This window comes from Periplaneta americana, chromosome 5, assembly GCF_040183065.1.
Source record: "Periplaneta americana isolate PAMFEO1 chromosome 5, P.americana_PAMFEO1_priV1, whole genome shotgun sequence".
Classification (NCBI taxonomy): Eukaryota; Metazoa; Arthropoda; class Insecta; order Blattodea; family Blattidae; genus Periplaneta; species Periplaneta americana.
Genome location: NC_091121.1, coordinates 12355937 through 12371070, shown reverse-complemented (window position 1 = coordinate 12371070; position 15134 = coordinate 12355937). Strand labels below are relative to the sequence as shown.

The 15134-nt window shown below is 32.6% G+C and overlaps 2 protein-coding genes across 5 annotated transcripts in view; one reads left to right on the top strand and one right to left on the bottom strand.

The window, feature by feature from the left end:
• The window catches only part of LOC138699470 (peroxisomal leader peptide-processing protease), a 525434-nt gene that overhangs the window by 776 nt on the left and 509524 nt on the right, over positions 1 to 15134 (top strand). The gene's annotated exons all lie outside the window — the stretch shown is intronic.
• The window catches only part of LOC138699472 (ion transport peptide-like), a 50811-nt gene continuing 44191 nt past the window's right edge, over positions 8515 to 15134 (bottom strand). The window contains exons 2-4 of one of the 2 annotated variants that reach the window (XM_069825380.1): positions 13106 to 13344; positions 11117 to 11237; positions 8515 to 10508 (exon numbers count right to left, since the gene is read on the bottom strand). In XM_069825380.1, coding sequence (XP_069681481.1) covers positions 11117 to 11237; positions 13106 to 13344 — 360 coding nt within the window. In that variant the 3' untranslated portion in view covers positions 8515 to 10508. The remainder of the gene's footprint in view (positions 10509 to 11116; positions 11238 to 13105; positions 13345 to 15134) is intronic. The other variant, XM_069825381.1, reaches the window with a different exon arrangement.

Genomic DNA, 15134 nt, shown 5'->3' with positions numbered 1-15134 from the left:
CAAAACATTAGTTTTTCTATATACTAATTGAGTACTTAATCAGTCGGACCTGGTCGGACACAAATAGTTCTAAAAGTATTCACCAGAGTTCTAACACAGTCACGAAGCTCAATACGTAGGGAATATGCATCCATAGATAGTTGCTAACCACTAGGATCGCTAGTATCGCCTCATTATAGACAATGCGAAATAGTACCGGCACAATCTATTGTTCCTAATACCCTCAACAACTCAAGCTTCGTGATTGTGTGGTTCTAATATGTCTGCAAAGTGCGCGCGTCTAATTGAATTACAGTCGGGTATTTCGCTGTGTTTGTGTTCGCGAAAATGAATTTTTAAGTTTCAAAACAGTTTATATTAAAGGAATGAGAACAAGAAACGTATCTATAAATATTACAATTAAATTCTATGAAGATCTGCAGAACGGAAAGTAAGTAGTTATTATAAAAAAATGAAAATCTTAATCTTAGGCTGTGTTCGTAGTAGAGTGCTATTTTCTTAAATGTACGTGTTTTAAGATATTAATTAATGAATATGTTATATGTAGCATTCATATAATTATCTTCTCTTATAGCTATTTCACCCTATTTTCAGTTAAATTTTGCATTTCCATTTATGAATATTTTTTTTCAGTAATTATAAATAATTCTTATTCTCCATTACAAAACGAAATTTGGTACCATAAGCAAAATGTTTTTAAGTATAAGTAATATGTTTTCTTATACAGAAAAAAAGTACACTCTAAATTGAAATTGTTACAAATAAATATATATTTTTATTAATACACTGCACAACATGTCACGATGCCTATAGTAAAAAACTTATTCATAGAAAAATTCTTAAATTTTTTCACTGTTCTGCTTACACCTTGAATATCATCTCACTGACTTCATAATTGTTGTGTAAAAACTGGAATATTTCACTTTTACTACATCAGTGCAGTAATTGTTTGTTGCTTCATCTGAAACTATTATTTCTTATTCTTTCCTATAAAGTAGGCTACAGTAAGTTAACTATTGTAATATTATTGTCAATGATGTTTTCTAATTTGGAGATTTGAAAGAGCTCTCAAAATGTTTGACAGCTCATCATTATGATCCTTAAATAAAACCGTATCATTAGATGGTAAAGAATCTCTTGAAATTACAATGTAAAGCATAGCTTAACAGTCACGTACATAAATACCTAGAAAATGTTAGACTTATTAAATATAAAATAAAATACAGATTAAGTTTAAGTAGATGTTATGTAAATACAATTTTTATACATTTTTATAAATACGCAGGTGCAGTGATACTCTGTCATGCCACTTATGGCCAGTAATTTATTCAACAAAGAAACTCTTAAATTTTTTCACTATATCAGAATTTACTTAGCCTACTTCTTTCATATCATCTCATAAACTTAATAATTATTCTTCATTTCTAATAGCTACATTATTACAATTTCCTATCACTTTTTCCATATCGGAAACTTGTCTTTCTTTTTCCCTCCCTCTGACTCTCGTTGGATAACAATGAATTTCTTGAAATTATAAACTGCTCTGTCGGAATGTTTTGTAACACACACTTCATGTATAAATTAAATACTGTAGGCTAGTCAGAAATTATTAAGTTTATTAGACAGAAAATAAATTACACAAAAGTTTAATTGAATTTAAATAAATATAGCTTTTATCAACATACCACTAGGCATGTCACTCCACTTATGGTGGAAACTTAATCATGGAACAATTTTTAAACTTTTTCACCACATCAAAATCTGCTTATTTTTTTTTTTTCACTAACTTACATTAAAATCGGCTTATTTTTTTCGTTATTAGATCAAAATCTGCTTTTTTCTTTCCTACCATTCATTAACTTCATAATTTCTCACACCTTCTATTCTGTAAGTAAATTTGACATTCAACACTGCTGCATAAATATTTCTGTCATGTATGAAGTATCGATACTAACCCCTTGTGTTGTACTAGTATATTGTAAAACTCCTCTGTAGCCTATATATTTCAACTGGACTGTGACTATGACTTCTGTAATATCATTAAGATTTTTTTGACATGTTCCATATTCCAGCTGTGAAACGATGTACGAATACCATGGAATGTAAATAAATACAATACAATACTATTGTTGTACAAAAAATTGGAGTATTTAACTTTTACCACCAAAAATTGTAATATTTCACATCTACTACATCACTGCAATCAGGTTTGAATTGAATATTTTCTGCTTGGGGGGAACATTACAATTTTAATTGTCGATATAATTACTGCCAATAATAATTAGCAATGTTGACGGACTCGTGTTGTTGTCGCGCTCAACTTATATTAAAACAAGCAAGAAGAATTATTTTAGAATATAGGCTTTCATGGCCGGCATCAATAGGATTGGTATTTTCAGGGCTAGGGGACCGTGGTCTGTTGGTATTACCGACATGGCTCTCTAGCCCAGAAAATACCAATCCTAAGAAGAATCATTGTTATGTGTTGAATTAATTATGTAAAATACAGAAACAATACATTAGGTAGGCCTACCTTAAGGAAATGAATGTCTCTGGCAGGACAAATTAACACCTTTTCAACAAGAGATACCAGATTCTTCAGGGGGAGGATCCCTGACATCCCCCTCTCCCCGTCAATTTTTCACCTTGACTGCAATTGCCTGTCACTTATACATCAGAAATTATCGGTAGTGCTTCTTTGTCTCTTCTTCTGACTAAGTTTACCAATTAATTATCTTCAACAATATTTTTGTATGGAGATCTGAAGGAGATTTAATAGAAGTATTCGACAGCTCATCATAAATATGATCCTTAAATGAAACTGAACCATTGGATGACAACAAATCTCTTGAAATTATGATCTGTGCTATAGGAATTATTTGGTAACTGCTTACTTCTTCATTGAAATCTTTTTTGACATCCTTTGCTGATTGGCTTCAGTTGTTGCACGAAGAGGATGACTAATAACCCATGTACATATGAAGGTGTTATTTTAATAATGGTACACCTCCATTTACATTGATTTTGTGATATGAAGTCTTAAAGTTAAATGTGTTCAGAAAATTCAGGATGTGAAATATTTGAAAAATAATAGTTCATACTTTTTTGTCAGAGATTAAGCTTTTCTATGCTTGGGATTTGTGAATATTGTGTGGGACATGTCTAATAAAGGGAGGACAATGGCGGTATACCATTATTTAAATAAAAAAATTCAATGTATGATTAATAAATCCAAGGCAACTCTTTGGTGTACTAGAATAATGTTTTTATTAAAAAGAAGTTGAATTTCTGTATAAAAACGATATTTTATCATTTGGATCAAATCTTGAGCATTAATATCGTCAGAGTAACTCAAAATCCTTTAGAATCACTTATTTTGGCTTAGCACAGTTGAGTTATATCACTATTAAAATATTTTTCTTGTAGGATTATTTTTTATTTTTTTATTTTTTATTGTCATGATGTTGATTTGTACATAAGTTTCAGCCTTATATATAAATAAGGCTTTTACTTTAAAGTAATATAAGTAGATATTAAAATGATTTTTTGGTTCCAACTTAGTTATCCTTTTCTTGAAGGCATTTAATTAATCAAATTTCGCTTCAGGTAGCCAGAGCTCGAATGAGAGGGTTAGGATGATTCAGCAACTTTCGAGAAAAGTTATTTGAAATTCTTTTGATGAAATCATAAAATGATTCAATCTGTAACATATCTTGGAGCTGTGCATTTGATGTGGTGTAGTCAGCACCAGTGACTTTTAAGCAGACTGATCGTTGGATTGCATGTAGTCTTCTGATGATTCTTGGATGGGCGGAATTCCAAACTTCACAACCATATGTCATCACTGGTCTTATGACGGATGTATAAAGCCTCACTTAGAGGGGAAAGTTAAGATACGGAGATCTAATCAGTGGGTATAAGTGAATAAATCTGGCCAGAGCTTTGTTACTCGCATATTCTACATGTTCACTGTAGCACAGACGTTTGTGGAGAATCACTCCTAGATATTTAACTTCATTCTTGTAGTCTAATGTTTTCTGAGAAGAGACAAAGGCAATCTGGTTTTTTAGGTTTCCTATCGGTAAATATGATAGCTTGTGTTTTTTCAATTTGTAGGATTATCTAAGACACCTGCATTATGGTGCACTCTGTTGGCAGTAGAAGGAAGTTGGAGTTGTACCACTTTCGTAATAAAAAGAATGGACATTTGTTAACCTGACTAAAAGTGGAGTTGTACCATTATTAAAATAACCATTTCATATATATTTTTCTCTGATGTGATTTCGTAAATAATATTATCTCTTTGTAATTGGAGCTTACACAAATGTTTCTGTTACTATTACAGTAGGCCTACTTTTTCTAATGAGGAGGTAGAGTGCTGATAAAATTGTTATTGCCATGCTTTCTTGTCAGAGATTAAGCTTTTCTATGCCTGGGGTTTATGAATATTGTATGGAATATGTCTAATAAAGGGAGGACAATGACGGTATACCATTATTTAAATAAAAAAAAATTCAATGTATGATTGATAAATCCTAGGCAACTCTTTGGTGTACCAAAATAATGCTTTTATTGAAAAGAAGTTGAATTTCTGTATAAAAATCGATATTTTACCATTTGGATCAAATCTTGAGCAGCAATATCATCAGAGTAACTCAAAATCCTTTAGAATCACTTATTTTGGCTTAGCACAGTGTTGAGTTACATCACTATTAAAATATTTTTCTTGTAGGATTATTTTTTATTTATTTATTTATTATTTTTTTATTAACAGGAACATGTATGGCACATAAGTGTCAGCCTTAAAAGGCTTTTACTTTAACAGAGATGGTTAACAAACAGGAACATTTATATTTTTAATTGAGGTGACCGATCTTGACAATAGTTGTTATTTTATACTCTTGTTGCCAGGGCTCTTATCAGAGGATTGGGGTGGTACAGCAAGTCCTTATGAAAGTTTTCTGTAAATTTCTGTATAATGTAGGATTATCTAAGATGCCTGCATTATGGTGCACTCTGTTGGCAGCAGAAGGAAGTTGGAGTTGTACCACTTTCATAATAAAAAAAAAAAGTTCACTAAAAGATTCCCATACTTACCAGAAGAACTCACAGTTCAACAACAAAACATACCTTTCAATTCGGCTGTAAAATATCTCGGCGTTTATCTTGATAGAACACTGACTTACAGACAACATATAAATTTAATCAGAGATAGAGCTTTTCAACGTTTCATGCTGCTGTATCCTCTTTGCAAATGTCGCATCTCTCTTAAAGTCAAAGTTTTATTATACACTTGTCTGATCCGTTCTTATATGTTATATGCTTGTGAAATTTGGTCAAATACTCATATACGTCATATTAAAAGACTGGATGGAATACAAAGATCAGTATGCAGGACAATCACGGGAGCAGACTATGATATCAGTAACTCTCAACTATATGAGTCACTAAATATGTTATTTAGTGATTATATTCAAAATGCCAGAACCAAATTTTTAAACTTTGTAAGAACACATCCAAATCCATTGCTCAATAGTTTAGTAATTTCTCATGTTTAATGAATGAGTGATTTCTTGTAAAACGCTTCACTCTTGGTGAAAGTGTTTGAATGTAAATTGTATTTTTATACTGAATCATGTACTATGTTACATACATCTTGTAAAAGACATGGGTCCATTTTGCGACCTGGTACTTAAATAAATATACATTTCTGAAAAAAAAATCATAATAAAAAGAATGGACATTTGTTAACCTGACAAACAGTGGAGTTGTACCACTATGAAAATAACCACTTCATGTATAATATTTTTCTCTGATGTGATTTCGTAAATAATATTCTCTCTTTGTAATTGAAGCTTACACAAATGTTTCTGTTACTATTACAGTAGGCCTACTTTTTCTAATGAGGAGGTAGAGTGCTGATAAAATTGTTATTTTGAGTTTAATACTTTGGTAATTACTTTTATGACATTCTGAGCCATTCTTTGTGGTCTAGTGGCTGTCATACTTGCCTCTGAATTCCAAGTACCGGTATGCATGTTCGACTGAGAGCAATTTGATTTTTAGATGGAAAAATCCCGAAATGCAGTTTCATTTAATGCCCGAAGTAATGGATTTATTGTTTCTAAAAGTTCCTCGAGAACACATGGCAATAGGAACAGGAACTCAACAATAGTGTTGTGTTGTTTTCTAATGCCAGGCATTTGACAATAAAGTCATTTGACCCCTTGCACTCCAATATTTTTCAAAGATATTATCGTTGTCAGCCACTGAAGCACAGATATTGGAGTGAAAATGGCAAGTTGTAGCCGATTTAAGTGAACACCATATTTTAACGTTTTGGTGGCTACTTCATTCACACACAACCCCCAGAATGTCTGGAGGACCACACCTGCTGTTGGTCGACGGGTCCGTTGGACCTAGCTGGGAGATCTTGTTGATCACCAGCTTTCCCTCCTTAAGCCACTGGAGGACGATTTTAGTGCCATAGCAGGTCAGCATTAGGAACAGAAAAGTAGAAAGAGGAGGAAGGAAAGGGAAATGAACCCCTAGGTCTCGAATGCTCTAATGCTGTCAGGGTCGAAGAAAGTAAGAGTTCAGCCAGAGGACTGGATAGAAAAGGGTAAGGAGGGAATTAGGTATTGGATAGAGGAAAATTATACCAAATTCAGTCATTAACTCATCAAGCTGACCAGTGCTAATTGATGAGTAGCCCCTCCCTTTAGTTCAGCTTGTAAAATTATGCTTACTAACAGCTGCACCACGGGAAGGTAGGGATGGGACATTGGGTATTTGTCCAGGTTGGTTCCTTAAAGCCTTCAATGGGAAGGATTAATGGCTTTCCCTCCTGTAGCCGACAGATACCCTTTTGCAGCCACTCAACAATAATAAAAACGGCCTTCTGTATATTTTTGTATATTTTTTATAATAACTGCCTCCCATTGGAGGTAGCCCAGAAGGACTCAGTATACTCTCCTACATGAATTTTACAATATTAAATGTTTACATAAATTTTGTAGAAAGAAAATTAAAATAAACATATATGAATTATAAGGTACAGTACATCAGTTATTCATAGATTTCAAAAAGGCATATGACTCGGTTAAGAGGGAAGTATTATATGATATTCTTATTGAATTTGGTATTCCCAAGAAACTAGTTCGATTAATTAAAATGTGTCTCAGTGAAACATACAGCAGAGTCCGTATAGGTCAGTTTCTATCTGATGCTTTTCCAATTCACTGCGGGCTAAAGCAGGGAGATGCACTATCACCTTTACTTTTTAACTTCGCACTAGAATATGCCATTAGGAAAGTTCAGGATAACAGGCAGGGTTTGGAATTGAACGGGTTACATCAGCTTCTTGTCTATGCGGATGACTTAAATATATTAGGAGAAAATACACAAACGATTAGGGAAAACACGGAAATTTTATTTGAAGCAAGTAGAGCGATCGGTTTGGAAGTAAATCCCGAAAAGACAAAGTATATGATTATGTCTCGTGACCAGAATATTGTACGAAATGGAAATATAAAAATTGGAGATTTATCCTTCGAAGAGGTGGAAAAATTCAAATATCTTGGAGCAACAGTAACAAAATAATATAAATGACACTCGGGAGGAAATTAAACGCAGAATAAATGTGGGAAATGCGTGTTATTATTCGGTTGAGAAGCTCTTATCATCCAGTCTGCTGTCCAAAAATCTGAAAGTTAGAATTTATAAAACAGTTATATTACCGGTTCTTCTGTATGGTTGTGAAACTTGGACTCTCACTCTGAGAGAGGAACATAGGTTCAGGGTGTTTGAGAATAAGGTGCTTAGGAAAATATTTGGGGCTAAGCGGGATGAAGTTACAGGAGAATGGAGAAAGTTACACAACACAGAACTGCACGCATTGTATTCTTCACCTGACATAATTAGGAACATTAAATCCAGACGTTTGAGATGGGCAGGGCATGTAGCACGTATGGGCGAATCCAGAAATGCATATAGAGTGTTAGTTGGGAGACCGGAGGGAAAAAGACCTGTAGGGAGGCCGAGACGTAGATGGGAGGATAATATTAAAATGGATTTGAGGGAGGTGGGGTATGATGATAGAGACTGGATTAATCTTGCTCAGGATAGGGACCGCTGGCGGGCTTATGTGAGGGCGGCAATGAACCTTCGGGTTCCTTAAAAGCCATTTGTAAGTAAGTAAGTAAGTATATATGAATTATAAAGTGAAGGAAAGAAAAAAAAATTAAACAGAGTGAATATGATGACTCAGAATTTGGCAAAAAAAAAAGTCAAAATATCTCGTTGGTCACAGAGACAGCTATGTAATTAATCCCTCTCACAAAAAAAAAGAGGTGCTCAAATTGAAAATGGTGATCAACGAAGCACAGAACAGTTGAAGAGAGCCAGTGACTTATTCTGCAACATAAACCATCAATTCAATCAACATGGGTTATAAGATGGAAGTGAGTTCAATGGGAATGTCTGTATAGGTAAATAGATTAAATAAAAACAAAATTATTTCGTTTGAAAATAAATTTTAATTCTTAAATATCTAAGAGCTGCCACATGTGTACATAAGATGTGTATTGTTTGTATCGAATGGACAAATTTTGTAAGTGGAAATAGCTAGAGAAGAAGAAGGTGAACATATACCAGTAACACTCTGTAATGAATCTAATTTATAAAATCGTAATACCAATGAACTTACTGTTAATAATCTAGTAACGAAAGATTGAAAACCTTTTTATTTCTACTTCTGTTTCAGTTCGGTTTCTTATAGCAAAAAATCTAATTCAGTTTAAAGTAAAATGTCACCTTCTTCAATACCAAGAATTTCCTTTTATTTGCCAACCCTTCTGGATTGCATTTCTTTAATATAAAATGCTGTAATAGACATGGAAAGTAACAACAATAATAAAAAAAAACAGGAAACTATTTCATTCTGATAAAAGTACATTTCGACTTATAAATAAACTGAATAGGATACTGAATATCTTTAACTATAGATAGCCTAGATAATACATTACAATCCCTGTTACACAATGCACAAACATTGAGCTACTCATTACAATGTTGTGATAGTAGTTTAACCATGACAGCTGTATTTGCTGTTAGGTAGGAGTGTTTGCTTTCTATCTGTGATGTTCTGTGAGCATCTAGAATCTAGATTATCAATAATCAAAGACTGACACATAGGAAAATCATAGTTAACTTGACAATTATAAAATAACATGACCGAATTACTTCTTTTTAAATACATTGTACAATAATTCTATTCACAGAACCCGTACTTTCTTCGAGACTCACAATAAAAAAAGTTTTAAATAAATTAAACATATTATATACTGTACATAAGACAAAATAAGCAATTAGTAACAATGTTGAAAGTAAGTATAAACAATCATTCCTGCAAAACATACACACAATCAAACTAACCAAACAGTTACATTTATTGTCAAGCACAGCATAGGATAAAAACAGAACAAAAGAATGGGATGAATACATAACTGAACTAGGACATACCGGTACATTATTTGGCAATGAACAGTTCTAAAAGAATTGTTGATTGTACAGCACTTTTCATTGCATGTCACAGTCCAGTTATTGAAGGGTTCTATAGGTTCTTTCAGGTATTGTAGAATACTGACATTGGAATGATAGCTTTGTATTGAAATCACCTATTCAAGATTTGGTTTTGAAACCAATATCTCAAATCCGTTTATTTTGGACATAATTCTAATGCATATTTTCAAATTGTAAAATGTGAATATAAAATTTCTAAAAGTATATTTCAGACTTTTCTGTGATTAAATTTGTAATCAATTATATAATATATTTTATATATAATCTGTACGGATAGACAGAAATAGGAATCTGAAACCAGGTGATTCTACACTGTAATTAGCTACATACATATTGGATATCTTACTTATAAATGAAGGAATAATTTAATAATTATATCTTAAGTTACACAACATTTGTATTTGTTAAGTCATTCATTTAAAATGAAAAATGCAAACATGAAACCAATAAATTAATACTTTTAAATAATAAAAACAATGTCATGTTCTGATGAAAAAGTCATGAATCAACTCTCTCAATTTTTTGTAGAACAACTCAATCAGATCTAAAGTTAATATCATACATATACGGAGATGTTCCTTCTCAAGATTCTTTTCGTTTACATCATCATCATATTCAACTCTTCTTCCTTCTTCTCCTCCTCAGCCTCTTCTTCCAGGTCATCATCATAATCGTCATCTTCTTCTTCTTCTTCCTCCCCACTGTAAGACTAGAATAAAGTGGTGTATGTTCCTGGTGGCAGATGAAAAGATCCTTCCTGTCCGTAACTGTGTTGTGAATGGAGCTCACAACGTTTAGAGGCAGGATTGTCTTCTATTTACTTCTTTCCAAGGAACTCGGCCATTTTGTTGAATTTTTCTTCTTCCTCTGTTAAGAGTAAGGCCTCAATACATCCTTTGAAATAAGGACTGCTGAAGCATTTAGATCTGGAAATAACATTAAGACGTTAGAAACCTGAATTAATGATTTAATTTTGTACATGGGGATATAAAGATAAAAATTCCAGGGGATTTCGAAGGCAATCAAAAATGTTTTTGCCTCCAAAAATTAAAAAAAATGGACGGTAATAAAAAATGCAAAAATCAATTACCCTCCCCAAAAAATTGTGAAGAGAAATAATAAAAAATACTGTTACAAAAATTGTTTATATTGAAAATTTGTAAAATTTATAAATGATATGTTTATATTTCCCTGTATGTATTTTTATTATATATTTTAAAGAATTATAATAAACTCTTGTCCATGTTTTAATTAAATTCAAAAGTAAATTAATAATCATTTTAAAAGCAAGTTTCTAATGTATTACAGTAAATTTATTTGTAGTTAATGCACAAAAAATGTTAAAAAATTTAATATAAATTGAAATAATGTAAAGTTGTTAAAGATTAATTAAGCAAAAACTATTTTTTTTTTTTAATTTTGAGTTAGTAGTTATTTGTTAGTATAAAATCAACATAAAGAATAAAATGTTAAAACTAAAAATTAAATAAGATAAAATGAAGAAACTAAAAATCAAAACAAAAAATAAAAGTACCTAAACCCCTGGTGATGCCCCATGTAATTGTTTTATCCACGTCTGATATTTTTCCATTTCATCTTTAAGAAGAAGCACTTCCAGGCAGCTCTTGAAGTAATCTGATGTGAAACAGTTATTCCTGGAAACAAGCAAAACAATCATGAACACCATGTAAGCATTACAGAAAGGACACAATATGACATCTGTCAGATGAATGAAACCTCTAGTGAATTTGTCCTGGAACTGGTTCATCACACATATTGTTTGTTTGTGTATTTGTTTGCCTTTTTTCTTACTCTTTTAGCTCTCATCTTCTATTTTTTTCTTGTATTGTTTTGTATGCTTTGTCTAATGGCAGCCTCTAATTTGAGGAATCTCTGATAAATAAATACGAAGGCTTTTTGTTGTCATATTTCAATTTCCTGTGCAGGAAATGAAGCTTATTGTATGAATAATAACTTTTATCAGAATTTTCTTGTTTATTATGGTTTTCATGTTGAAAAATTTGTGAAGTCCACTGATGCCATAAAAGGCTGTAATGTAATTAGAGTCGATTTAAATCTTTGAAAAATCGATATTTTCTCTCTTAAATATCTTCTGTTTGCATTCAAAACAATTGAATCAGTCGGAGCTAAAGGAATTAAGTCACTTTTCACAACTTTTCAGGAGAAGCAAAAAACATTCCACTAATAACACAAATATTATATTTTTATATTATAGAAGACAAAAGAATATTTAAAAGTCTTAGTTCCTTCATCCACCATTCGATGCGCATGACATCCTTTGTTCAAATTGTTGCATAACCCAAAACTGCATATTTTGACTTAGTTCCTTTCAGCTCCGGCTGATTCAATTAAACTGTTCTCACAGAAGCTGCATTAAGAAAGTTTGTGTAAGTCCTAAAACTTTTTTACAATGAAACTTAGTTATTACATATTACAAATGTTACAAATTTGTTTACGCCACTATAATTTTACTTAAATATTTTAATGCATATACTCATTGCATATATATAAATAATCGTTTAAGGTAATCATTTTGTTACTCGTAAAATTTTTGGTAACCTAGAAAGAAATGCGTGGTATAATTTGGATACAGTTTATATAGTTTGTGATTATATATAGAACGATTCTTATATTTCATTAACATTTTTGTATTAGAGATTTTAGTTGGGATGATATTATTATTATTATTATTTTGAATAAACTTTTTCTTGTTTTTTTGTGGTTATGTTTTAAAATAGAGGATAAATGACTTCTACAAATACAACTTATATTAAAATGAGAAGCGTCTATTGGTTTTTTAATACAAGCTTTAACATAATATGTGTTCTGAATCTGTTGGTATACCAGTAGACCTTTTTTTCTTTTTTCTTCTTTTTTTACTATTGTTGAGTCCCTGTTTATATTGCATGTTGTAGATGCTTTGTGTTCATGTAAAATTACAGATTTTGATTAATGTTTATATGTTGGTGATTGAGGCGGTGGTGAACCTTGGAATGTAAATTTCCAATGCGGCATTTGCCTTTGTCATTGAGAGAAATCATGAAAAACCCCATCCAGATTGGTCGCCCACGGAGTTTGAACCTGTGACCTTCTGAACGCGAGTCTGAAACTCTACCGTCTAAGCCAACTCACTCGGTTGTTGAGAAGTTGACCACAGATAATTTAGGACTATATTTATAAGTATGTACAGTACACAATATATAATGACTGTGACTGTAGAAGCTGTGATTGTTTATAGTGTCAGGAAGAGGATAAAATATGGATTATATCTCATGATTATAAAAGTTACTAGAAATTTAAAGGCGTCTTGTAATTTATAACAGAAATAAGTAACTACAAAGCGTTTCATTTAATTAATTATCTATGGAATGGGAGGTGATAAATGTCACTTACTGGTTAAACATATTTGTAACCATGTAAACTATGCACTTTTCTGTAAGCACGAAAGAACAAAATATGGACTTTTAAAAGTATTTTCAAAAACAAGATATGTAATGCATACCTGCAGAGGGTGTGGAGTTGGGGCTCGAGGAACAGATTGTAACAGTCTTCGCAGATTCGGTCCAGCCGGGCGAAGATGCTTTTGTCATAGACACCTTTACACTGGATTTCGAAGAAGGATCGTTTGTTAAGCGAATGTCCAAGGACCAGCCCCGACGTAGGACCCACTAATAAGCTTGTGATCATGATACTGATGAGCAGGGAACACGTCAGCGCTCGTGTCAGCTGTTGTCGTTGCATCTGAAACAACAGAAAGTGAACGGGTCAAGTTAGAAACGAAGTTAACAGAAAATAAATTAAGCTACAAGAAATAAATATAATTAGACATTTCAAAAAGTTTAGAACCCAATTGGAGAATCATGTACTTAAAATGAGTGATGAAATATTACTATGAAAAGCTTAATATTGCAAGCTGAAAGTGAGAAGAACTTGTTGATAGTAAATATTAACAAAATTTTTTAGAGCAGTTTAAGATATTGTATGCAGACGAACTGACATACTGCACGTCAAAAAAATACTTTTCGATATCAGGAATATTGAAACGCATGTTTAATTGAAATCTTGAAACACAATACTTGACTCTACTAATCACATTTGCAACATCAACATAAGACATAACTCGAAGTGGTCAATTTATAGCAGCAGTAGAAAATATCACATGTATTTCTTGTCTTTAACTACGACTTCTCACACGATGGCGGAATCAAACAGAAATTTCCTTCCCCATGGAAGATAGCAGAAGCTGATGTGTGGAATTGAATGAAATGGAATCGAAAAGTATTTTTGAGTAGAAATAATTTTCCACTGCCAGATCAGAACTTTTTTATTTCTGGTGTGATCGTATGTTCTCGTGAATCTTTTCGGAAAACAAATGATTATGTGTATTTAGGTGACTGTTTTAGTGAATTTAAATTTATTGCGTTACTTACAGCCTAGATCATATATGTAACAGATAAATCATTGCTGTACAGTCGCTAATGCAATTATGACGTGACTCCTTATGTAACAACTAGATGGCAGAGTAGTAAATCTGACAAAAGTTGTTAACCTCAAAGCTTATAAGGCCGACCTATCTGGGTATATATGAGGACCGTTTTTGCAAAACTTACTAACTGAAAAAACTAAATTTTACAGGAGAGACAAAACACTGTAGTAAGCAAATTTTGCTGTAACTCTTACTTATAGGAGAAAGCAAGTTTTGAAAAAACGATCACACTTTGACACACTATAATGAAGAGAAATAATCCAATTTTACTAAGACGGCTTTTACATCATGTAGAGGTCTGCCTTATGTTAACGAATCCATCAAAATCTCAATTTTGCAAATTTTGCAGTTAGCAAGTTTTGCAAAAACGGCCCTCATATGATCTAGGCTTACAGGAATGCGGTCTTAAGGAGTTAAACAATGAATCCTATCAAGGAAGTGGTAATCACAATAAGTCTTTGGCTGAGATGCAAACCTTCACGCCCCTTCTCCGTAAAAAAAAAAATACAGAAAGGGTGATCAATTTTTATTTCTCTTCATAAGGATGCCATGTTAGGAATTTTATCTCGCTTAAAAATCCAGTGATTGCTCTCGGACGGGTTTGAACTCGTGAACGCCGGATGGTTACCCCTAAACCACCGTGAATTATGATTTAAAAAATAATATCAATAAACTGCTGGTATAGGGTTTCGTTGAAAGTTTAGAACGTCCAAAATCTATCGAATTTTCTGATGTAAATTTTCTTTCCTCCGTACTGAGAGACAGTAAATTTGATGAAGATGAACTCTGCAATAAAATGACGAATGAGAGCCACTGACGTGTCAATCGCGTAACTGCCATCTGTATCGTATGGTAGCCAAATGAACGAACGTCTTGCCGACTTGAAGAATGTGAAACCACCCATGTCGAGACCTCATTTCAAATGCCAATGTATTTCTCGAGGCTCCGAGGAGGGGGGAACTTATGCTTTTCTTTGCTCCATTTGCAGATGACTGGAATGTACGCACATGCACTTGGTACTACTATCAGCGCTTGTATTCCTTTT